This window comes from Brassica rapa, chromosome A03, assembly GCF_000309985.2.
Source record: "Brassica rapa cultivar Chiifu-401-42 chromosome A03, CAAS_Brap_v3.01, whole genome shotgun sequence".
Classification (NCBI taxonomy): Eukaryota; Viridiplantae; Streptophyta; class Magnoliopsida; order Brassicales; family Brassicaceae; genus Brassica; species Brassica rapa.
This window is the reverse complement of record NC_024797.2, coordinates 35451326-35478816: the sequence shown is the minus strand read 5'-3', so window position 1 is coordinate 35478816 and position 27491 is coordinate 35451326. Positions and strand designations below refer to the sequence as shown.

At 39.7% G+C, this 27491-nt stretch overlaps 1 protein-coding gene across 13 annotated transcripts; it reads right to left on the bottom strand.

The window, feature by feature from the left end:
• Positions 1–1840: 1840 nt before the first annotated feature.
• LOC103849591 (alpha-humulene/(-)-(E)-beta-caryophyllene synthase) lies at positions 1841–27291 on the bottom strand. Of its 13 annotated transcripts, XR_004456275.1 has the most exons (9): positions 27071–27291; positions 26663–26942; positions 26122–26494; positions 23906–24124; positions 23695–23833; positions 23304–23594; positions 22952–23163; positions 18248–18494; positions 14379–14699 (listed from the first exon to the last, which is right to left on the bottom strand). XR_004456275.1 is itself a non-coding variant. In XM_033287662.1 (8 exons), exons 1-8 carry the CDS (start codon positions 27155–27157, stop codon positions 1856–1858), a joined length of 1605 nt encoding a protein of 534 aa, XP_033143553.1. In that variant the 5' UTR covers positions 27158–27291; the 3' UTR covers positions 1841–1855. The 13 variants fall into 13 exon arrangements, 12 of the variants coding, with proteins under 12 accessions (XP_033143553.1, XP_033143557.1, XP_033143555.1 ...); XM_033287662.1 differs by lacking the exons at positions 14379–14699; positions 18248–18494 and adding an exon at positions 1841–1859; XM_033287666.1 differs by lacking the exons at positions 14379–14699; positions 18248–18494 and adding an exon at positions 1841–1859 and having other exon boundaries at positions 23346–23594.
• Positions 27292–27491: the final 200 nt, after the last annotated feature.

Sequence of the window (27491 nt, the reverse complement as noted above, 5' to 3'; positions counted from 1 at the left end):
CTCTTCACAAGGGAATCACAGAAGCGCATTGATGCAAATAATCAAGAATTTCTTGCACTTGGACGATCCCGACTATGCTGTCCTGGCATGTCACCACCATAACAAATCAGCCTCCTCGATCTTGATCTGATGAAACGTACACCCAAAATCATCCCAGCGACTTAATCCACTGATTGAAAATAATCTTCGATCTTCACTGGTTAGGAATTCAACGGTCTGCAGAATTTGGTGAACTTCTTCAGCAATAACTTCTTTAGTATTCGCGTCATACTCTAACATCTCCTCGAAGCTCTGAGACTCCATGGTCTTTTATCTACTACAGAATTCTTGGCTAAGTTCCCAAAATTTTCCATCAGATCTTTGGTTTATTCTCCAAACCATAATCGATGAATGAAGTTCACTCGACCATATATCTCGATGCTGAAATTGTTGTATATGATTAACTTGACCTGAACATCCTGGTGGAAACATCCAACTCCATAAACTGAATCTTCAATCGGTCCCATATCTTGTGTAGAAAATTCTACTTCTTGAACTCTTGAGATCTGTCCAACTCGATCTCACCTCTCTGAAGTAATTCTTGTCTCTCGACCAACAACTCATCGTGTTCATCTCCAAATAGCTTGGTACCAAATCCTTCATGTAATTCTCTGAACATTGGCCACGTCAAGGTTTTGCTTTGGGTGTTTCATCCCAAATCTGCCTCAAGCCAAAGTATCCCTCAAACAGTTTAGTCTTTCTTCAGTATCTTATGGTACCAACTTCTTCTTCTTTGCATCATAAGCTTCATGATATTCCGTTGCAAACAGAATGCTTCTGGTGCTTCCATCATCTTGTAGTACAGTCAAACCATCTCTTCCTCCAACGCTAAGCTTGAAACAAATGCTTAAGAAATCATGCTTGTATGGCTCTGGTGCTTGTACGTCTTAGCATGAGCTGGTTACACTTGACATCGATAACACACGAGTCCGGAGATGTATTCGATGTATCAATTCTATCCCATAAATCTCTCTAAAGTATTAGCATCCCCCACTAAAACTCAAAAGAATGGCAGGAAGGCATGAGGTTACTGACTTCTAGCAGAACGGTAGTGAACCCCACCATGAGGGTAGCAAACTTGAGCCTGATGATAGTAACATCGCTAAGTAAGGTCGATCCAGTCAAGCTTGTCTCGGTGCTTCTGCTATGAAAGATCATTGTTAGGTAACTACCCATGACTATCTATTCTAAAATGAAGGAACCAGCCAGCATATCCTAGTTATCCTTGCGACTCATTTTGACTCGAAAAACATTTGAAACAAGTCCCATTCTAGCATCGTATAACCATGCTCTGATACCACCTTTGTGACACCCCCGATCGTAGTTGACCGGAAATGTCTTGATGTAGAGTTCACGTTTTTCTTCGGTCTTTTGAAGGATGCAGAGAAGCAATGTTCCCGTCGCTTGGGCAGGGATTGTGACACCCCCGATCGTAGATGACCAGAAATGACACGGTCGATGTTCCTCGATGGTCGATCCGAGGTTCTCAGAATACTTCCGATCACCTTAGACTAACAACCAAAGAACACCAACGCTCCTATCAGATATCACTATAGGCTTTTCAACCCAAAAAAGTAATACCCGATAGTTAGTTTGTCTGAACAAGGACTAATATCATATGGAACCTGTACTTTAAAAACATTCTTTATATATCATTTAAAAGCATCTTTCAAAATTTGTTATAAATTAACCTCGAGGTTTTTGGTCTACAAATCTTATACATAAGATATATCAAAATGACTTTGCAAGGATAATAAAACTACCGCTGGCTAATGATGTTCCTTCCCGTCCTAGAGTAAGGTCTCCCGTCTACTGGTTACCTGCATCACAAATGAGTCATGAGTAACTAATTTACTCAGTGAGCCTAGTCCCGCACCCCAACGTATATTAGTAATATCTCAAGCAATTAATTCCATTTGTATGCAGTGGAAATATATTCCATAACTAATAAGAATGCATATATAAGGCTATCATTCCATCGATGTGAATCTTATCTTAAACATCATCTCCACAACACCCGCCATACACTCATACTTATAATATATATATATATATATACTAAACCCGGAAAACCACCAAGGCTAACCGAGCCTAGCAGAGAAATAAATATAACCATCATCTCCATTAGATATTCTAAGATCGAGCATCTAACGCTGCATGCAGTTACACGGCCTCCAAGGTGCGACCCCATCATCGTGTCATCGTGATCTTGTTCCGTATCGCAGGAACAATTCACGGTAATGCGGGAACTTTCGGGAGAGTGAGTATACAATAAGACTTCACATGATTTATACTCATATATTTAATACTATACATATGTATTAGTACTTGGGAAAAAGTACTTAGGTTTAGAATAAACCTCTATGATCATTCATAAATATTTATTAACTGTTTAGACTAACTAAGCACCTCACTAATTCAATATTGATCAAGAGATAAAGCATATCAATAATCTACAATCTGTATTGATCAACCAACTATCTAGACTCACCTTCTAGTCCTTGAGATTGGCTAAGGTAGACTAGACACGAGCTCAAGCTAATCACACTCCACTTCCGATACACTTGAGATTCAGAACGATCACAATTATCTGACTGATCCGACCACTCTCCTTTATATCTGAATTCAAACCAAGTGACTGAGCGGCTACAAGGAGTGACTGGACCGATCTAGCAAAACTTCACAACCAACTAGACAGAAAACGGTTCTACTTGATGAACCAGTCTTTATCCTTCAACTTTACTCGACCGCTGACAACAACAACATGTGGCAAGATGATTCTCTTCTTCAAGCTTAGCTCACAGCTGGACTTTTTATCTTCCACACATCATCAGACTGAACTAAGGTGATGAAGAAAAATCATCCAAGGAGTTTTCTGAATTTTCTCAGATTTTTCTTTCAATCTTTCTCACTGATTTTCTCTAAATATTTACTCTGATTTCTTGTTGTTATGGACGACCAAGCAGGTGGGGAAAGGGTTAATATAGGTTCTGACCTTACTTCACCTGAGTGTTTCACTCAGGACAAAGCTAAGTTGTGCAAGGACAGGTAGTGACCAGCTTCATCACTCTAAGCAGCCAAGCAGCTCTGCTTTCCTTCACATTAAGAAAGCTGCAAGCAGCTGGTGACAATCATGTGACTGAATTAATTAGCAAGCACAACAAGCAGCTTGTGACTTGCATGTGCCCATAACTACATAAGAAAGCAAGCAGGAAGGTGCATGACATGCGACTTGATAAGTAAACAAGCATGGTGGCTTAGGAGGTTATGGGATTAGACGGGTCAAGATTATTAAGGAAGCTGGTTGATAATTCTGAATAATATTTCGACCAAATATTCCTTGTCCTTTGGCTCTTGATAAATCTTGTTCAGCTTAATAGAAAGTCGACCAAAATATATATAAGACTCGACCAAACTATCAAGGGAAGGTCTTTCGACCACAAGACTGTCCCGTCGAGGCATTAATTTATCGGGTCGATTTTTATTTAAATTCTGATCGATCAATCTTCAAACTGATATTAAAGAATTTTTTCGACCAAAAGGAACTCTTCTTTTGACTCCCCTGCTTATGTAACTTATCAAAGCTGTGAGGCCGGCCGAAAGATGTTGTGCCCTACATGAAGACGTCTTGTCTTTCTCCTATGAGGTGGAGTTATGAGCCTGGACACTTTGGTGGATTTTAGAGCTTGCTATCCACTAATCCTGATGTTGGTGGTGACTGCCCCTGGTTGGGAATATTGAATCCAACAGTTGTAGAGGCATGCTTTGCAGTTGAGACCCGAGACCAACAGTAGCCAAAGAATGTAGAGGCTGGCTTTGAGGTTGAGACTTGGAGCCGACAGATCCGAAGACTGCGGGGATCTGATCTGAGGATAGGACCCGGAACCAGGGACTGCAGAAAGTCTGATCTGAGGATAGGACCCGAACCAGCAGGAACCAGAGACTGCAGAAAGTCTGATCTGAGGATAGGACCCAAAACCAGCAGGAACCAGTAGGAACCAGTTGGTAATCCCAGTGTTGGATCTGGTTACTTCTGTTTGGCGTTGTGTTATCCTCCCTGGAAGAGGTGTTTCCAGCTGTGTGAGGTTTAGATCTGGTGAGAATACGTCGTGTCTTGCCCCTAGATGGCTGGGGTTGAAATATTCCGAAGGAATGGATGTAATGTCTCTTCCGCCTATCACCATCATCACGTAGTATATGACTGTCCCTCCTTCTAGCGCCAAACTGTTAGGGGATTTTTGTGTACAAGTGATTCATGCTCAGCACTACGGAATGATAGGAAGAAGGATATTGGTCGTCGTGATACATTCTCCTGCTTCGGTCGTGGATAAGCCAGGAGATCCTGCTTTGAGGGTAGTGCCATACGTGTATGGGCTGGTATATGTCGTCAATGCCTTAGTAGCAGTAAAAAAGGTTGGCTGTTAGGCACGAACCGCCGGTATGTAGTGAAGATTGCAGGGTCTTCTGGGTCTGCAATTGATGGTCCCTACTCCAGGGTCGGTCCTTGGATGCCTCCTGATCTGTAGTTGATGGTTCCGACCACCAGGGGCAGTCCTTGGGCGTCCAGGGGTGGAACCATGGATGGTATTTGGGTTTATAGCTGCATCCTTCAATGGTGATTGCCTACGTACCCTTCAGTGAGGGATCAAGCCGTTCGTAGCTCATGTATGTGGAGGCACGGAGCCTAGATGGACGCGTAGCCTGATGGAGGCACATAGCCTGATAGAGGCGCGTAGCCTTAATGGAGGCACGTGGCCTAGGGAGCACGTAGCTCTGTAGGTTGTTGGAATCATCCGTTCTAGGGGGCACATAGCCCGAACAGATGGTAAACTTGTCGATATGCTGCAGTGAGCATGGAGCGTCGATGTGCTTCAGTGAGCATGGATGGACCTTCCTGATGAGCTGGAGATCGTGGCCTCAGCAAGTCAGTAGAGTTGTAGACATGCTGCAGGGAGCATATATCTTCCCCTGGTCGATAGTAACCGTCGGGATCAGCCTCTCCTAGGCTTGTCCGAGAAGAAGGTCTTCTATGTGTAGAATCTTGCCTTGGCGGCTGTAGAATTGGTGAGCTCTGGTTATCGACGTCCTGGCCCCCCTCTCTTTAGGTTTAGAAACCTATATTTATAGAAGAGGTCATGCCTCCCTTCTTAGGATTTGGAAATATTCATTATATCCTTAGATAATAGAATATTTCCATTTTCTTAAGGGAGGTCGTATGTATTGGAATACTTCCTCTTTCTCTTAGATTTAGGGATAATCCTTCTTGCCCAAGCTGGTTACCTGATAAATGAAAGATTTCCATTTATCTTAAGGCAGGAGAAATCACTTGGCCTGGAAGACGGACGAAGGTCCCAGACTCGGGGACATGGACCTAGGACCCAGAGGCAGGAACCCGGACCCTGGGGCAGGAAGCTGGAAGACGAAAGCTGGAGTAATCTCTTCATGGAATATTTTTTTTCCAACACACACCAACCAGTTGTGTCTAACACTCATAGATCCTGACACCCATAATGACTCTATTCCAATCAAGAAGTCACAGACGCTCTCCAGACGAATCAATGATCCAGGAATTATTGCAGCTTGCCACTGTGAAGTGAAATACGAGACACATTACTCGGCATCGATTGAAACTCACACCGCAATATCGATCGACAGTGTCCATCAGATATCGATCGACAGACGACATGGAGAATCGGTCGACAGTCGTCCAGATGATTGGGAGAACGACTACTACAATCCTGCTATTGCCGCTTACACCAGACAAAACTTGCCTACAGAGGAGTATGATGAGGACTATGAGGAGGAAAGAGCTACTGACTACAGAGCAATCATTAACGCAGAAAATAAACTCCTACATCATTCCTCTTGGAAAAGAATGTACCATCGATCGACGAAACAAGCTCACCATCGATCTATACTCAACCTAATCGAAGGACCAGGAAACGAGCATCGACCGACACTGCCTACTACAAATCGGTCGACACTGACGTCAACCGTGCTCGAGAAGGAAACTACTCGATTGGCAGTTAGGCAGACGAATACCACCACGAAAGCTTTGCAGTAGAAACAACAACCTATGCCCAGAAGCAGATAAACTACACGACAGTTTCGCAGACGAGGAGCTGCTCAACATGCAAAGACGCAATGCTACATATCAGATTCAAGCAGAAGCTGCTTGGGAAAGAACTCGTTTCAGCCAATCGATCGATACTCGTCATCAACAATCGATAGACACTCGTGGTCCACAATCGATCGACATCAACAATACCACGTTGACCGACAACCACCCAATACCAAAAACCATTGTAAGTGAAAAAGATAAATCAGATAAACGGTATCCAACTCTGGACGAATTTGGTATTTTCAGGGACCCAGATGACCACGCAAAAGCAATAAACGGCCGCACACTACATGTATCTGGAGAAGACATCGCAGATATACTTCAGACAGCCAATGGAGCAGACAATTTGTTCATGCATCACCGCAACAATCCACAAAAGAAGGTTACAAAGGAGTTCTATGACACAGCTGGTGGCATAGACAACAGCTTCATACATAAATCTCGCCATCCCAGTCGACCATCGATCGACGCTACCGTTCCAGTATTGGTTGATAGATATCACGAGTTTGAGCCTATGATCTCTATGGTAACCGAAAGTTCTCCTGGGAAGAAAAGGACGAGTATGGAATCTACAAAGATGATCAGGGATGTGCAAGAGGCATGGATGGACACACAATCAGTATATCCAAGGAGAAAATCAGAAGACTTCTAGAAAGAGCTTCGAAAGATGAGCCAAACTACATATGTCTTCCTGAGCATGCTAACTTATTCACACAGACCAAGCTGTTACTAGAGATCTACACTAAGGATGAGATCAATAAGATGTTCTATGGATTCTGTGGAGAACAAGAAAACAACAAAGAAGCTTTCCAGATGAAACTTGATGGTGTCTACCATCCACTGAACGATAGCATCGGTTGGTTAACTACTTGCTTGGAGGAGATAAGGCAAGACATAGCCAGAATTCAGCAAGCAACCGAAGCTTCTTGCCAGACATCGATCGACAGACGTCATCATGCATCGATTGATTGTCGCTCACCAACATCAGTCGACCCACGCTTACCAACATCGATCGACATCAGTCCACCACACTCACATCCGAAGCAGCCGCAACATAACTTTCACACCCGAGAAGAGATAGATCAATTGGTAGAAGAGATCTACAGAGCTTTGGAAACTACAGAAGAGAGGCTTGATAGGAGATGTGATGACATATATTTCCCAATGGATCTTAGCATCACTGCTTTGACTTACAAGATTGAAGCTATGCAAAGGGAATTGGTGGAGATACAAAGATACATTGCCCGTCGACTAAAAGCATCCGCATCGATCGACAGTCGCACCAACAAATCAACCTACATTCGTCATCAAACATCGGCCGACGACGCTACAAACCGAGGCCTTTGTGGTGACTATTACTAGGAACCTTGTGTTATATTACCGGGTTTAGTATTAGTCATATATTGGCTGATAGCATTTGTGGAACCCACAATACTAGGCATATTGGGGTGAGTTAGTGTTCCTTCAGACCTCGTACCCGGTGGGTTCAAGGAAACCCCTTATTCGCTGGATCGGGAAGACTCAGATAGATGGGGTCATGGCCTATGGCTGAGTGATTACATGACGGTGTAATGTGGCAGTGACCCGAAGGACTGTGGGCTGTCGCGCGGTGACCCGAAGGACAGTGGGCCGCGGTCGGTTGAAAGCTCCTTCTTCTGGCCTTTGTGGTAGGAAGATAGGATATTGCCGATAGTGAAGGAGGAACATAACGTCACTAGGGCCCGAGTTTGTTATATATATTATATTGTGTTTTGCGTTGTTAAACCCTGGTTTTAATCGAGTTTGAGTTTGGTGATGAGCTAGTAATTAGTAAAATGCTAGTTATCTGGCTATCGTTTACCGCTGCGTATTTTGGATATTGCCTATTATTATTGAATTGTGTTGCTAGGTGAACCTCTCGCTAGATTATTTGGGGTGGGATAGCGAGGGTCGTATTTGTTAGTTGGGGATCATAATTCACTGAGTAACATTAGGTTACTCATCCAACTCCAATGTTCTTATTGCAGGTCGCTTTAGGTAAGGATGATCGGATAGCTTGGTGCTGGACGTTAGGACCACCGGTGTAGATTTTCATGCCTTTTGTAAACGGTATTCTGGATTTGTGTTTAGTTGACTCGATTTGGTATTAGGCCGGGACCGGTCTCAAATTATATCAATTTATGGATATTTCCTCAATCAATAAAAGTAATTGTGTTATATGCGCATCATGAGTACTCTGATATTAGACTAGTCTGGTCTAACACAACGTTAGGTGGTAGTACGGGTTGAAAAGCCTTAGGCCTCGATCTAACGGAAAACGCTAACTCTTGGCCGGGTTGCAAAGCCTTGTGCCTTGACGCAGCGGGACGAGTTAGTGGATGAACTGGTCGAGGTCGTGAAGTAAATTTTGTGACTCTGACCGGATCGTCCCTAGCCTGTCACGTAGCGCTTCTGGACCATGGTGTTGGGTTGGACGGTCAGTCATGTTCTTGTTTGACTGTTGGCTGGCCGGTTGGCCTTTCATCTACAACCCTTGGTGTGGATAGTCCGTCGGTCATGTTCTTGTTTGATTGTTGGCCGGTGGGTCGACCTATGCTTAGGATGGTTTGGGGGTGTTACATGGAGGCAACCCACTATTAGGTAATATTGATCTATTTTTATTGATATACTATTTATGTTGGTTTTTCATTATTGCAGGTCATAAAAATAAAATCCTAGTAGACGATTGCCGTGAGCAACGACCGACGAGACGCTATCGACATTGCCACACCTGCCTCGACTGATATCAACAACCCTTCATCGGTCGACATCCATTCCGGTCTGGTATATCGTTCTAACTTGTTAAATTGGGTCCGTATGATTTAGTTTTCACCGTAACTCTGACATAATTTACACTGAGGACAGTGTAGTTTAAGTCTAGGGGGAGGTTTACTGATAGTTATCTATTTATGAGTCTTATTAAAAATGTTTTTCAAAAAATTTTATTGAGTCAAGAAGGGGATAATGAACTTATAGATTTTGCTTGTTATCTAACTACTCTTTAGCACTATTCTAGATTTACTGATTGCAGATAGTACTAAAGATACTAAAGTGGATCAACCTATCAACTATTCACACTTGTTGAGATTGTTTGAAGGAACCAAAGCTGATCTCCAACACTAAACTTGACACAACTGCTTGTCTTGGGGCTTGGTATACATGGGATCAGATTCTTCAAACAAATCTGGAAGGTAAAGCCTTGTGTAGATAGATTAATCACCCTTTCTCTCTCTATTTTCGAAGATAATTACGAAGATCGGGAAAATGGAATATCTCCATTTTTATGCTATGACGGCTTAAGGGCATAAGGGAAAAGGCGTAAACCGACCTAGGAGCGAGTATATAAGAAGTCCTAGGCGAGAGGAGACAGGGAGCACTTTTTCACAGCAAACTTAGCAGTTAGTGCAATTAGGAAACTTTTCGTTTTTGTTATTTCGAGCTGTGACTCAATTAGGTTTAGCCGTCTTAGGGTTGCTAGAACTAGGAATCTCGCCGACAGCTCTCGAGCCCATGCTTATACCTTGTTGTAAACTCTCATACGCAAATTCAGAATAAGACTTCTCTTTGCTCTCTTTTTACGATTTTTTATACTTTGTCGTTGTTATCTCGTGTTCTGATTGCTTAGCGTATGGTATTAGAAGATATCCGGGACCTCTGGGAAACTAGGGTTCTCCTACTTTCCTTATTTAAACGGAAATCAAAAGTGTGAATTTTGTTTCCCACACTAACTATTTTATTTTTAAGCACCAAAACCAGAAACCAGATATTGAACAAATACTTGTTCAATATAAAAACTGCAATTTATATTTAAAAACTCTGAAACCAATCTTGCTTAACAAATCATATTAGATTTTCTAGGTTCCCTAACTCCATGTGAATTCGATCCCTAAGTACTACAACTCGACCTCTTATTTAAGAGAGTATCAATCACTCCTTAGGGTAATTTGAGTGGTAACAAATTTGGCACCGTTGCCGGGGAGCTTTGATCGCCTATTTATCTAATTTTTGTTAAGTTTCTGACATAAAACTTTTCTTGGATTTTCAGGTACATGCCCAGTAGTACCAGAAGCAACATGGAAAGTCAACTGCTATTCTCACCAGATCCTGCAAGTTTGGAACTTTCGATCCGCAAAGAAGCGCGCTCCTCATCGACCAACAACACCACTTGTGTGTCGCTCGATTCTTCTCAACCACACTCGACCCAGACACTAGTTTCGTCGACCGATACTCGCTCACACCTGTCGATCGACAACACTCACCTTCCATCGACCAACATCCTTCATCCGACATCGATCGATACTCCATCCTAGACATCAATCGATACTGAGCCGCGAGGCATGGTTGCACCTTGGATACTTGTACGAGATAACAATGAAGACCTGCATGACCAGGAGGGTCATCTGCGTAATGCAACAGGTCAGAGGATAGATGCTTAGGGGGCTGCAATCCCTGAACTTTATGTTAATGTTACAGGTACTACTTTACCTATGGACGAGGCTGCACAACCCATAACATTGGCTGACTAAAATCGTCCACATCGATACTACACTAACAGATCAGCCATTCGTCCTCCCACTATCGAGAGGGATTCTGAGTTGAAAGCGCAGTACTACACGCTTGTGGGACAGTTACCCTACCATGGATTATCCTACGAGCATCCTATGGACCATCTGGAGAGGTTCGAGGATCTGATTTCTGCTGTTAGAGTCGAGTGAGTCTCTGAGGACTACTTGTTATGCAAGCTCTTCAGGTACTCACTTGCTGGAGAAGCTATGCATTGGCTCAAGCAGTTACAACCAGGATCTCTTAAATCCTGAAGCGACATCAAGAATGCATTCTTATGCAATTTCTTTGATGAAGCGCGTGCTGAAGACTTGAGGAGCAAGATTGCTACATTCACTCAGGAGCCTGCAAAATCATTCAGGGGCTCTTGGATCAGATTCAAGTCTTATCAGAGAGATTGTCCACACCATGGATTCAATGAAGTACAACTGCTCAGTACTTTCTACAGAGACATCGCGGTGCAGTACCAGATGGCTCTTGATGCTTCCAGCAATGGAAACTTCAACACCAGGAATCCAGAGGAGGCAGTCAAGGTTATTGAAAACCTAGCATCCAGCAGTAACACCAAGAACACCGATTTCGAAAGGAAAATGTTAGGGGATTTTTGTATAGGATCTTATAGAGTACCACGGAACGATGGATGAGCTAATGTTTAGTATAGATTTATAGGTTTTTCGTAAGGATTTATGAGAGATTAGAGGAAAAGAGACTTGAAGAGTTCTTTATTGAATAGACAAGCAAGGATTACAAGTATTTTTGGTATGAACCCTAGCCCTAGCTGTCTAAGTATAATCTCTAAGCCTCAAAGTCTCGATCCCTTGTTCTAGGGTTTGGGTTCCCCTTATATAGTCGTCTATAGGTCGGTTGGAGTAGATGGAAGTCTTCCATAGTCAAAAATATGGAAGGTTCTCTGATATCACTCAAATTACCCTAAAGAGTGTTACTCTCATCAAAAGAGGTCGAGTTATAGTACTTAGGGATCGAATCCACAAGGAGCTAGGGAACCGATTAGATCTAAACAATTTATAATAAACTAGGCTAATAGATTATAAAGCAGTAAAATAACAATTAAATAAACAAAGCAGTAAACAAGTTGAACAAGTCAATTGTTCAGTTTGGCAAGGGTTGTTCGATGGAAGGATGGTTGCTAGATCTAGGGTTTCTATTCAGGTGTTGGAGATTATAATTACTATAGGTACCTATTTTTTGCATGCATGATATGTTAGAGCTCAACCGCTTAACTCAGTGATCAGCTGTCGTATGTTTCACTGGTTAACTCGCTAGATCTCGTGTCTCAGCGGTTAGTATGTTGACAACAAAAGAGTGTCGACCGATGGTCCTATAGGGATGTCGACCGATACAACTTTGCCTACGTCGACCGATAGTCAGTTGAGGACATCGATCGACGGGTTCTAGCCAGGCCTATGCGCGAGATGATTTGCCCTATTAGGATGCTAAATTGGCGGTTAGCCCTCTCTAACAATCCTAATATGATAGATAGATGTCAGGATGGGATAACAAGGATGCTTGTGTATGCAATCATATGATCAATATTCTAGTTAATTACTCTAGAACAAGCAATAAGTATAGATCTATCATGAATATCACAACACGGCAGATCTATAGTTTGGGGCTAATCCCACAAACCTATCTGAATCCTGGATCTAACAGGTGGATCTACTCAGACATGAAAACAGAAATCATAGATGAATAGATAGAAAAACTGAAATGAAGTAGATCAATAAAACCAATGGAAGTCCAGGAGGACTCTGATAGGAGTTCCTCCCTTCTCTCCTCTCAGAGAAACAATGGAAATGAAAGCGTAAAGAAGTCTAGAACGCGTAGCCGTCAACAATGGCTAGAAATGACATAAATAGGGTTTCTGGTCGTCCAAGGGCATTTTGGTAATTTATGGCCTCTGGGTTTCACGCAGTCATAAAATATACAAGGCCCACGATCTGGGATCTACATTGATCGACGTGCAGAGTGCTTTATCGATCAACGTGGCTTCCTCTTCTCGGCAGCTTCCTCTCGCGAGGCAGACTGACCACTCTTCAGTAAAACGGGCATAACTTGTGCTACAGGATGCTGATTGACCTGAGACCGGTGGCATTGGAAAACTAACTCAAGGCTCTATCTTGTGCTCAATCTAACGGTCGGAAGGTCTCCAACAATAGCTAAACATCTGACGCATATGTGCAACTCTGCACCTCCAAAGGCTCCAAAAGACTCCAAAATCACCATATTTCTCCTAAACGTCCCTGAACCTGTAAATACTCTAAATAGACTCCAAAACATAATAATTGTATCTTAAAACACTTTAAAAAACTTATAGACCATGATTAAAAATGGGTAAAATATATGGACTATCAACTCCCCCAGACTTACCCTTTTGCTTGTCCTCAAGCAAAACCAACAGGCAGTCTCTCTGAAAGAGGTTTTGAAAACAGCAGGGACTCACATGATTTAAAACTTAGAGTCATCACCTCTACAATATTGCAATCCACATCTAAGAAGTCCTAATCACAAAAGCACATTATACAATATCCTAGCTTAGCAACCCAACATTTTAGCAAATCATGTCTGACATTCCCCTCTACCAACCTCATTTCTCAACCTAAATAAATATGTATGCTTTACCTTGGGAGTATCGATCACAAGACACATGGACTCTTACCCCAACAGGTATCTGAGTAAACAGGTAGTCTTAATCTGGTTTCTTTTACTCTATATCTCCCTTCTCTGAATCCTTTTTATCTCAATTCCAATGAACAAAGATGCTGATGCTGTCCATCTTATTCACCTTCTTTTTGATTTTTTTTTATTATTTTTTTTTTCTTTTCTTGACAAAGTATAGGCGAATAGTGGGGTCATCGGTAATGTACCTACCCCTCCTTCCAACAATGTGTGATCATTCTATTAGAGTAGAATAATGGGGTCATCGGTAATGTACCTACCCTTCTAAACCGCAAGAAATCATCTCAACCTTTTATTTTATTTTATTAGGTTGCCAAAGGGAGGAGATAAGGAAACCAAAATCACTCAGAATTTTACCTTTCAGACCTGAAGGAGGAATCCGATCCACTGTATACCAAGCCCCAAGACAAGCAGTTAAGTCAAATTAGGTTGGAGGTCAGCTTCGGTTCCTTCAAACAATCTCAGCAAGTGTGAACATAGTTGATAGGTTGATCCATTTTAGTATCTTTAGTACTATCTGCAATCAGTAAGTCTAGAATAGTGTTAAAGAGTGGTTAGATAACAAGCATGAATCTAATAAGTTCATTATCCCCTTCTTGACTCAATAAAAACAATTTTGAAAACATTTTATAAAATTCAATAGATAAGCAAATATCAGTAAACATCCCCCCAGACTTAAATTACACTGTCCCCAGTTTATATCTAGTCGGAGTTATGGTTAGAACAGAAATAATAAGTAGACAATTTAACAAGTACGAACGATAATCTGCTCGACATCAGTGTCGATCGACACAATGAATAGACAATCGATCAATGTTGATGAAGTGCTGTCGATTGATAGTGACATGGTATCATCAGTCGATGGCTAGAGCAATCATTCAACACAATGAAGAGACAATCGATTGTTGGATATGAAGCTCTGTCGATCGATAGTGACATGGTCTCATCGGTCGATGTGCTGAGCAATCGTCTACTACGATCTGTTTTTTTTTTCTTTCTTTTTTTTAACTAAAACACAATATTAGTAGAACCTCCCCTAGACTTAAAAAACACTATCACTAGCGCTATCCAGTCTAAGATTGGTGGGAAAGTAAATCATAAGGACAATATTTAACATGGAAAAACGGTATATTTGCTTGAATGTGAGTGTGGAGCAACACAGTTAAGTGGCGATCGATACTCTTGATGCTCTGTCGATCGATGCTACGTAGCCATCATCGATTCTCCTGCAATCTCGTCTTCCTTGGATCTTGTCATTTTACTAACATAAACAAAACATTTAATACAATTAATAAATAAATAATAAAACCAATAATCAATAATAATAATAATAATATTTTTTTTCGATGAACAGTGCTTTGTTACAGTCTCGATGTTGCTGCTACAGTTTCACTGCTATAGTACCGTCGTTACTGTTCATCTTTTATTTTACTTGAAATCTTTAGAAAACAAAGAATCAGTAATAAATGAAAGATAAACCATATTTAAAATTACCTAACAGTGGGTTGCCTCCCACTGAGCGCTTATTTTTAGTCATTAGCTTGACTTCTGGAGATCTGATTAAGTCCGCATAAGAATGAGAACTTGCTCCAAACCAAGTCTCAATGTCTACTCTTTGAAGCTTTATCATTCTTGTGTGAAAGCCTCCTCCATATACCCTTCTCCTTTGTCTATCATCTCAACAATAAGGAGTGCTCTAAGTTTTGCATATGGATGTGAGAAGCATTTGCTGCGCACTCTTGATTTTCTGATACTATCTGAGAAGTAAAGAGTCAATGGTAATTGAGAACCTCCTTTGGTTCATTTCTGCTTCTTCCAATTTCTCCCCTTCTTTCCCACAGACTTGTGTAATCTCACTCTGGATTTCCTGGTATCATCTGAGAAGTGAGGAATCAATGATAACTGAGAACCTTCATTGATTCTTTTTCTCTTCTTCCAGTTCCTCCACTTCTTTCCCCCCAGACTTGTCTGATCGCGTGGTGGTGCCTCCATCAAAAGGATGTTGACACACTTCTAACTCATTCTGCTCTGATACGCGAAGGGTGTCGATCGATGGTATCTGATCGGTATCGATCGATGATGAAGTGTTAGTGTCGATCAATTCCGATTTGCTGATGTTGTTCGATGGTGCTTCTGTTGGACCTTCATCTACTTCATCTCTAAATCGCAGCCCTCTTTGAGAAGCTTCTACATGATGTTTATCATTGAATACCTCAATGTAAGAACTCAGATACACACCTTTATCTGGTGGGATAGGAGATTCAACTTCAAACAGTGCACATGGAACCATAATCTTCACAGGATCATGTATCCTCTTCACTCTTTTGCAAATCCCAAGAGCTTCTTCTTTGCATAGAGGTGGTCTTAGATTTTCGGGGACAGCAATGTGTGAGGCTCCAGATGTGTGTTCTTTTCTTCCAACCAGTTCTGGTTCAATCATGTATCATGATAGTTCATCCAAACATGGGTGTTGATCGATGCAATCGGGTGGGTATAGAGCGATACAGTCGGGTGTATGTTGATCAATGTTAGACGGCGACTGTAGATCGATGTCGTAGGGTGGGTGTCGATCGATCTCATCAGTTTTATGTCGGTCGATGTCGTCAGCCTTTAAGGAATTTTCCAGACCTTTTCCCGAAGCGGGCTGATCATCAAGCTTCTGCCAAAACCATTCTTCCAACTCCAGAAAGTCTTTCAGAGTGACTTTGTCGACATCTGAGGTAAGATCACAGCTTGATTCATCGATTCTCTCCTGTGTCGAGTTTGCAATGTCCTGAGGACAACTCGATCTTTCAGGGATTTCAAGTGGAATCGATCGATGACAAAAGTCTGTGTCGATCATTTCTGAGGTACTGGGGTCGATCGACGATGAAGTGGGGGTGACGATCGATGTTATGGTAAGGGTGTCGATCGATGATGAGCTCATGTCACTAATATCAGCTACTTCTACTGTGTTCAGCTTTCCAGACTCATGTTGCTCATCATCCTCCACCATATATTCCAGCATAGACCTTATCTCAATCTCTAGATTTGCTGCAGCATCATACAGAAATTTGGTGAGGAAGGCGTATCTGATGTCATTCCAGGTAGTGAGAGATCCTAGTGGCAACTTCCTGAACCAATATGCTGCTTCTCCAACAAGAGAGTATGAGAATAATTTGCATAAATAGTAGTCTTCAGAGACTCCATTGCATATGATGGTCGATGCCAGATCTACAAATGTCTCCAGGTGGCTAGTGGGATCTTCATGAGGAAAACCATGGAAAGAATGCTGACCCACAAGAGAGATATATGCAGGGTGCAGCTCAAGGACAGTATTCTAAAGTTTTGAACGACGCAATGCAGATCTTTTAGCATAAGCATCCTCAGGACTGTTATAGTCTCTAATTGCCTTCGGTCGTCCAATCCTAACATACACAGTGGTAGCATCAGGGATTGTAGAAGGTATTGATCGATGACAAATATCTGTATCGATCGTTTCTGAAGTGCGGATATCGATCGATTCTGAGTTACTACTGTAGATCGATGCTGAAGTCGGATCTTTTGTATCAGCTTCTTCTACTTTGCTCGGCTCTCCTGATACATGATATTCATCATCCTTAACTTTATCATGGTTGACCAACTTTTCTCTGTTCAGTTCGTCCTTCTGCTTACTCTTATCTGCATGGTGAACCTGAATGGCTGGCTGCTTGACATGAGTGGTCGGGATTTCAAAATCTTCATCCTGCTCGCTATAGGCAAAATCCATAATCTGACTAATACTAATCTGACTAAGACTAGTGATTATTCCTTTCTCGTGATCTTCAATCATCTTGTCCACCATGTAATCAAACCTTCTACTTCGAGTTGCTACAGCTTCGCTAAAAAATTTACCTAGGAAGGCGTCTTTGATGTCTTCCCAGCAGGTTAGAGATCTTGGTTGCAGGTTAGAGATCTTGGTTGCAGCTTACTGAACCAGCTAAAATCATCTCTAGATAAACAATAGGGGAAGATCTTGCAGATAATGTGGTCTGCAGATATTTCATCGTGCTTGTTTGCTGAGGCTAACTCCTCAAGTCTCTTGATAAAATCTTTGGGATCCTCATGAGGAAGACCGTAACATGGATCCTCACTTCCCCAATCATACCATTATTGACTTGTCAAATTAAAGGTATTCGTCTCAGCCACAGCAATTACATCAGGGATTACACTACCCTCTGCATTAATCAATTGTCCTGTGAGGCTGCAAGGGCGACCTTCTTCGTCTCGCCAAATACATTTCTTGTCGATCTTAAGTATGAGCGCTTCGACCTTCTTTGTCTCTCCGTAAGTGGTGTTCGTCATTGGAGGAACAATGCCGTGATGAATAGTGTTTCGATGAACAGTGTCACGATGAACAGTGTTCGGATGAACAGTATCGCGATGAACAGTGTTCGGGTGAACTGTGTCGAGCGACATAATATGAACAGTGTCGATCGACGGAAGATGAATAGTGTCGACCAACACAGGATGAACAGTGTTGATCGACGGGATATGAATAGTGTCGACCGACACGGGATGAACAGTGTCGATCGACAGGATATAAATAGTGTCGACCGACACGGGATGAACAATGTCGATCGACGGGACATGAATAGTGTCGCGATGAATAGTATCGTGATGAACAGTGTTCGGATGAACAGTATCGATCGACGGGACATGAATAGTATCGATCGACGGAATATGAATAGTCGATTGTCGATAGGTAAATAGTGTTGCGATGAATAGTATCACGATGAATAGTATCGCGATGAACAATACTAGGATGAATAGTATTATGATGAACAGTACCTGGTTGAACAGTGTTATTTGACGATTTGTTGGCTCTGTCGATCACCGCAGCACGTTGTTTGTCGATCGACGTCGGATGAATGGTGTCGATCGACTGATGGTGTATGCTGTCGATCGATGCTGCTTGGAGGGTGTCGATCGATACTTCCCTCTTAGACTTACGGATCGTGCATAGACCAGCAGGCTCCTTCATTGAAGGACCTAGAAATTATCTCTTCATTGTTTTCTGGTACTAAGAGTTATGTACCTAAAATAGAAGAAAAAATTTTATGAGGTTTTTTTTTTCGAACAATAGTAAAACTTAAACTAAATCTAACTAAAAAGATCTAATGGCGATCAAAGCTCCCTGGCAACGGTGCCAAATTTGATATCACTCAAATTACCTTAAAGAGTGTTACTCTCATCAAAAGAGGTCGAGTTATAATACTTAGGGATCGAATCCACAAGGAGCTAGGGAACCGATTAGATCTAAACAATTTATAATAAACTAGGCTAATAGATTATAAAGCAGTAAAATAGCAATTAAATAAACACAGCAGTAAACAAGTTGAACAAGTTAATTGTTCAGCTTGGCAAGGGGTGTTCGATGGAAGGATGGTTGCTAGATCTAGGGTTTCTATTCAGGTGTTGGAGATTATAATTCTTATAGGTACCTATTTGTTGCATGCATGATATGTTAGAGCTCAACCGCTTAACTCAGTGATCAGCTGTCGCATGTTTCACTGGTTACCTCGCTAGATCTCGTGTCTCAACGGTTAGTATGTTGACAACAAAAGAGTGTCGACCGATGGTCCTATAGGGACGTCGACCGATACACCTTTTCCTACGTCGACCGATAGTCAGTTGAGGACATCGATCGACGGGTTTTAGCCAGGCCTATGCGCGAGATGATTTGCCCTATTAAGATGCTAAATTGGCGATTAGCCCTCTCTAACAATCCTAATATAATTGATAGATGTCAGGATGGGATAACAAGGATGCTTGTGTATGCAATCATATGATCAATATTCTAGTTAATTACTCTAGAACAAGCAATAAGTATAGATCTATCATGAATATCACAACAAGGCAGATCTATAGTTTGGGGCTAATCCCACAAACCTATCTGAACCCTGGATCTAACAGGTGGATCTATTCAGACATGAAAACAGAAATCATAGATGAATAGATATAAAACTGAAATGAAATAGATAAGAAAACCATTGGAGTTCCCGGAGGACTCTGATAGGAGTTCCTCCCTTCTCTCCTCTCAGAGAAACAATAGAAATGAAAGCGTAAAAAAGTCTAGAAAGCGTAGCCGTCAACAATGGCTTAGAAATGACATAAATAGGGTTTCTGGTCGTCCAAGGGCATTTTGGTATTTTGTGGTTTCTGGGTTTCACACAGTCATAAAATATACAAGGCCCACGACCTGGGATCTCCATCGATCGACGTGCAGAGTGCTGCATCGATCAACGTGGCTTTCTCTTCTCGGCAGCTTTCTCTCGCAAGGCAGACTGACCACTTTTCAGTAAAATGGACATAACTTCTGCAACAGGATGCTGATTAACTTGAGACCGGTGGCATTGGAAAGCTAACTTAAAAATCTATGTTGTGTCAAAATATGGGCTCAATCTAACGGTCGGAAGGTCTTTATTCAATTTAATTCACTATTAAATATTATCAGATTTATCTTAATTTTATACTGGTCAACCAATGGCAGATGACGGGTTAATGGTGGGTTTTTTCCTTTACCAAGTTTTATCAGGTTTTTAAGTAGCAAGGGTTTAGTTAAATCCCAACTGAATAATATACAGGTCCCCAGATTCAGCTATTTAACTGTAGATCCAAGTTAGGTATGAAAACACTCGTCAACACAATTGTAAATGTATTAAGTTAAAAAAATAATACATAATCTACTAATTACCATATATTTTTCTCTTATATTAAAATAAAACGTCTGATGGACTAAGTCTGTTATAACCGTAGAGATATTTGACAGTAAGCTGATAAGCTAACATAACTAAAACATATTGAAATATAGAGGTGGATAAGGAGAGAAAAAACTCGTAGAAAGTCTTCACTTGCATTCTTAAAACCCATGTTCGAAAAAACACAAAGAAGTCGAGATTGACGTCGAAAAACACAACCAATAGGTTTTGAGAGCAGTTGAAAGCCGTCTTATCTCTCGACGTTGCATTGGGTGCGGAGAGGCTGTCGGAGTAGGACTACACACAGAGAAACAGACGGTACATCCTATGAAGGATATCAGTTGACAGAGTCGGGAGATGCTAAGTTTAGGTGACGTTGGAATGAGATGCGGAGAGGCTGCCGAAGTAGGACTACACCCAGAGTCGTCGACGGTACAGACTGTATAGGGAATAGCACATTCGCACTTGCGTTGAAGTACCAACTGATGAGAGGAGATTTTCCGTAAAAATTCTTTGGTAAAGAAGAGATGGACAATAAACTCCGGAGAACTCAGCGGGAAAAGAAAATGATGCAAAATCAATCTTTAGGAATATCACTGTGGCAGTTCTATGTCTGAATGTACAGTGCAACGACGGAAAATATTAATGTAAACCATGGCAGCTAAAAGTAGAATCAAGAACTTCGGTTCTAGAGAGCTCGTTGGGAAAGAATTGAATATCAAGTCCAAGACAACAAGGAGCCTCATGGTGACAGTTCTAAAATCATTTATATGGAAGTGCAGCTGCGATGAAGATGGTGAAATTACAGGGTTTGGAGTTGACAATGCAAGAAGAGGATCTGAAGAGGGTCAGCACAAATTTAGTTCTTTCAAAATAAAAGCGATCTTAATGAGCCTTGGAGTGTGAACCATTGGCCACTTCCACACTCGTACGAACGAGAGCAGATATGGAGGAGTCGAGACAACGGTTTGTGTCTTGCGGAGGAGGATGGGTTATACAGTCCATGGAGAGCTGCAAGCAAGACACGGTGGAGATATCGTGTTACTCTCAAAGTGCATTGTGTCTAGCAAAGACCAATGTGTATCATGAGAGGACTAAGCACATCAGCAGAATGATGCACTTCATTAGGGATATTATCGCTCAAGGTGATGTAAGTGTGAAGAAGATATATACTTTTAAGAATTCTCCTGATATATTAACCAAGGTGGTTCCGACAAAGAAGTTTGAGGAAGCAGTGAACTTCTGTGGGAATTCCAAACACTGAGGAGCATTCGGCATCGCCTGGCAAAGCACGAGTTTATTTAACCTAAGTAGTGGATCATGTTTGATGTCATCAAGGTGGAGTTTGTTGGGATTCGTCAAGGACTTCATCTGAGACACCATCAAGGAATCCGTCAGAATTTGGTGATGGAAATCAAACAAGATCGCATAACTTAAACCAAGACAAGGACGTCATATTAGGAAAGGGAAACATCACTTTTATGGAGTTATGGAAGTTGATAGGATCCTGGAAATATTAATTTCATGGTTTATGGAAGTTTAAAGTATTTTGGAAATATTCCTAATAAGTTTATGGAAAGAAACGAATGCCCTAATCCAACTAGGTTAATGTAATAGACTCATACAATATAAGAGGAGCTCGTGTGTTCTTTTCTCTCTTGTCCAAGTAAGTCCATTGTAAGCTTGTGAGAGAGAGAGATGTTTTATATATTTGTTCTTAAGATTATAGTGGATTTCCTCTTGCCAGACCCAAGATATGTAGCCATTCTATAGGTGAAATCTGGGTAAACTATTACTTGTGTTCATCTTCTATATCTTCGCGTTCTTCTTCTGTTCTCCATAATTCTACAAACTTATACTTTCTAACTTACGTCGACGAGTCGGTCAGAAAGTGTGTCGTAGTTTGTGTGTTTGATTCTTGTTTAAGGTCAAACAGTTTTGCTATTGTGGTTTCAACACATAGGATCCTGGAAATGTTACTTTCATGGAGTTATGGAGTTGCAAGTATTTTGGAAATAAGTTTATAGAAAGGGACAGACACTCTAATCAAATAGGTTAATGTAATAGACTATTTCTATATAAGAGGAGCTCTTGTATTCTAATCTTTTGTGTGTGTGTTTTCATACCAAGCAAGCCGTTAGGCTGAGAGAGAGATGTTATATATCTTTGTACTTGACATTATAACGGATTGCCTCTTTGCCAGCTGGTTTCAGATGTAGTCATTCTAGGTGAACTATCGGTAAATAATTACTTGTGTCTATCTTCTAGCTATGTTTACTCCGTGTTCTTCTTTTGTTCTCCATAATTCTACAAACTTATACTTTCTCACTTACATCTGCGAGTTCGTCTAAGAGTGTCAGCGAATTTTTGTGTCTTATTCTAGTTCAAGGTCAAATTGTTTTTGCCATTGTGTGGTTGTTATTTACAACATTATAGAAGTCGACCAAAATATATATATATATATATATATATCCCAATAGAAATCGAGTCATGGAAATAATAGTTAAAATACAAATGGGTTGAAAAAAATTGAAATAAAAACAATTTACTGATAAAAATCAGTACAACACAGACCGACAGGGATTAAAAAATACAAATAATATGTTGGATCGACATAGCTCAACTACCATAATATGCGAAATTTACCTTGCCATCATTGCGTTATGGAATTCCATGGATTGTAATAATCTCCACCAGTCCACCACAATAAAATTCTTAAATGGGGATATTTTCAATGAGCAAAGAGACAATGTGCTCTTTTAAGAATTCGGGGTGGGTGTAAGCATCTTCGTACCTGTAGACGACATCGATGATACGCGAAAGGTTAAGAATTCGCATCAAGAAAGGGAAAAGAAACGAGTGAGGCCTCATTAGCTCTTGATTCAACTCCTTCCAAGCATTTGATACAATATTGAATAATCCATGTACGGCTAATTCCTTGGAAACACAAAACTGCTTCATGTAACAGTCGATGCCCGTCGCTACGTGTTCCCTTTTGTGTTCAAACTGCAATCATGATATGCCAATATGTCAAAAGAATTCAATACCTTGGCAAAAAAATATTCAATTTGAGACATACGTGTAAATACATTTTTTAAAAAACTTGGATATACTTTTTTTTTGGATAGAAAAAAACTTGGATATACTTTATATATGGTTAGGACTCTAAACTCGAAGTTTGTGCTCACATCATAGCTAGTAATGTCATCTGTGAATCGACAGATAATCTCTGCTGCTGTCCTAATTTTAGGATGCGAACTTAACCATTCAAAAGCATCAAGTTTCGCCACTTCTCCCATTCCGACGAATGTCACGCCCATTATGGCATAGTAAGCGGAAGACAAGATCGCATTCTCTTTATACTCGTCAAATTTAGCAGTGTAATCCTTTTTCAACCAGTTTACTTCTTGCATATATCCATTGGCTGTTGATTTCAACTGATTAAGAAAAAATCATCAGTTAGGTCTGATAATGAGGATTTTAAAATAAATAAAAAACAATTAAAGTATTCGTAAAATTGAATCTTAAGGTCTTAACTGATTTTTTAAGATGGAGGCCACAACCGGACCTTCCTTGCTTCTCAAGCTCATCCTCGAGTTTATCATAGAAATCGATTATGGTCCGGTAAAGGTGTTTCATGCTGTCAGGTATCCCGTTAGGTGCTTCGGGAAGCCACCTGCATTAGCAAGTCATGTAATAAGCCAGCCATCGATAAATACAAAAAAAAAAAAACATGGAGAACGAGTACTTTTCCAATGCATATGTGAAAAGATCAAGTTCCTCTTTTGTGCCATACGCATCATACGTATCATCAAGCGCTGTGAGTAAGATGACTACATTAGCTAGTAAAACTCGTCCTTGAGAATACTCAGGCTCAAAGTATGTTCCAACTGCCCACAAGCATGCCTCGGCAACTCTATGTTTTGCGTATATTATTTTAGATTCAAACTCGATTTCTTTGTGCCACCTGAAATTTAATGAAGAAGGTCAAGTTCATGCCAGACTAATACATATAGTGTGAGGAGCAGATCAATAAAATAATTTAACATGTGGCACAACATATAATAATTATATACTAAATCTAATTTATATATTAAATTAAACTAATTTATTCTTTTTAAAATACATTAGTCATTATTTAAAAAATGAAATAAATAAAAAATAATTTTTTTTTAAGTTTAATTATCCATTTTTAGTATTATCATAATATTATATATTCGCATAGTAATTGCATTATAAAAACATATTCATTTTAGTTTTTATTTTCATCCAAAGTATTAAAAAGTAAACTTAATAAAATATTTGTGAAAGTCAAAACGTAATAAGTTATTATTTTATTTTAAAATAATATTAAAGAACGGAAATAAAACACTATAAGAAACGAAAAAATTTAGGTAGTAAAAACAAGATAAAATATTTATGAAAAAGTAATAAAAGTCTATAGAAAATTTGAAAGACTAAAAACACATGAGTTCAAACTTGGATTCTGTGGGGCACACTTGAGCCTTAGAGACCTAAAATAGCTACACACTATCTCTAGGCATGCGGTTTCAGTTTATTCAGATATTTCAGTTCAGGTATTTTAGGTTTCGGTATATTTAATTCCACCGCAATCCCACCAAAATTAAACCGAAAAATTGGTCCAGTTCAGTTTCGTTCCGCTTTTGGTTAAATTTGGTTTTTATTTTGAAAATCAAAAACCAAACCAAAAACCAAATTATTTTTTAAAACTCTACCGAAATAAATCATACTCGAACCGTTAACCAAACTAAAAACTAAATTTTTGGTTTGGTTTGGTTCGATTAATTCGGTTCAGACAAAATCCGCATGTCTACTTCTCTCTTTTTACATTTGGCTTGTTCCACACCCACTACACACGTGGATCCGCCCCTGTTAGGGGTGGGCACTTTACCCAATTTACGAAGCCGCACCCGAACCCGATCGGAATAATCCGGACCGAAATCCGAACCGAAGTAGCTTATATTTCTAGTTTACATCTCTCATTTTATATAAAATATTTATATTAATACTACACATATTTTAAGTTCATATGATATACATACAATTACAGAGAAAATGATTTGCTACTCACTTAAAATGCATGTCAAACTTTTTATTTCAAGAATTAACAAAAAGTTACATCCAAATTTTAAAACAATAACCAAATTAATGTCTTTTTAGTTTAAAATGTTATGACCAAATCTATTAATCATTAATCTTTTAAAAATAAAAAAAATAGTTAAGTGAAAGTTATATTTTTAAATACAAGAAATTTGAGAAATGAAGATTTTAATATTTTTTTCAAAATCTAAATATCCGAACCTGATCCGAAATAACTGAATCCGAACTAAAAATACCCGAACCCGACCTGAAGTTCAAAAATACCCGAACGGGTTCTACACCTCTATACCGAAATACCCGAAAATCTAAAATACCCAATCCGAATCCGAACGGGTACCCGACGCCCACCCCTAGCCCCTGTATAATATGTGTTGCAGAGCCGGTGTTGGTGACATTTCAATGAAACATCCCAATAGCCCCTTTTTAGAACTTCACTTCTAAACAAATATCAGCAATAAAGGCGTGGCACAATTGTTTTATAGATTTTGTTATCAGAATTCTCATAAAAATACTTTACCCAGATAATTTTACATATAAATTATATTATATTAAAATAGACAATATAATATTATGTGAATTAAATATTACTATTTACCTATGAGATATAACTATAGGGTAAAATATATAAAATTATCAAATATTATTATGATATAGTTATGTTGATATAATTATATGATAAAATATGTATATATATATATATATATATTTAAATTGTTTCTGTTTTTTTATTATTTTACACACTATATTTTATCCTTTAAAATTAATATATTTTTATTTTTATTTTGAGTTAGATCCCAATATCTCAGGTACTATATGCATGTGCTGAGCAGTCGAGATAATTACCTTGTTACACAAGCAAGCTCATGGCGGTACAGCATTTGCAACAAATTAAAGTCGATCTTTGCAAACTCAAGTAATGTTGAGTCACACTTCTCTTCAGCCTCGTAGTATGAGATAAATTTCCTCGTTTCTATCCTGGAGATGCCTTTGTGAAATGGATGTTTTAGGGCGTTCTTGATGCGTATAGCGAGATGAGGGCTAGACCGAGAAGAAATTTCTTCTAAATGAGCATTTGAGAAAGCGAGAGCGTCATCAAGAGTATCTTCTCCAGGAGTGCTCCATTGTGCAGCTTCATATAAGCTTAACATGCCCCTTGCATCAGCCACTAAGTGTGCTTTGAACTTCCCATCCTCGTCCTTGAACTTGTTAAACACATCTTGAGACGTAAATATACAAAATTGCGTTAAGTCAAATGCAAACAAATGTTTTTTTTCGTAACTAAAATAAATTGCGTTAGATCAAAACCATTTTCTTAGTAAACTTTATTCATATAATAATTCCCTCGTTTAATTAGAAACGTTTTAAAAGAAAAAAAAATAATTACCAGCAGAAAGTTTAAACCCGAATTGCCTAAAAACTTGAAAAACTATTCCAACCGTGTACAAATCACATCTCTCTTGTCTTATCTTCTGGTTAAAATCAAGACAATCAAACGACTTCTCCAGTTTGTCTGTGATATCTTTCTCAAAATGATAGGAGACACCAATGCGACATAGCGTGTCAATGAACTTGATATTCTCTATTGGGTTCGCTCTTGAAGCCATAAACGACTCCTTCACAGTCTCCTTTAGAGTAATATGCTTCTCTTTAAGTTTATCACTTCCCTATATGGAAGTGAATTATTATGAGTTGACATATCAGTGAATCAAATAATAATAGGATATACTATAAGGGAATCCTATATTATAAACTATGTACGACAAAAAAAATTATATCAAAATGATTTACGTACAAGATCCGAATTTGAGAACGAAGTGAAGATATCTTCCCAGATGTTCACTGGAAAATCAGCTAGTGGACGCTGAACTTCATTCTCCATGCTAAAAGCTGCCGCTAGCAATTGTCCTCAACTTAATCACTTGTGGTTCCACAAAGCTTTACCATGTCCTCTCTAGACATATATATATATATAGAAAATTAAAACGAAAATACAGAGTTTTTTTCGTTAATAAATATACTACATAATTTGTTCATATTTGATTGGGTAATTGTTTTTAGGATAAATACAACAAAGATTTAGGTGAGGTAGGAAGGCATGTGATTATTTGTCCATAACATATATATCTATTTGACAACTCAGTTTTATACATGTTTCTCTAATATTAATATGTATTATCGATAACAATAAAATCTCATAATTCTATGAATCAATT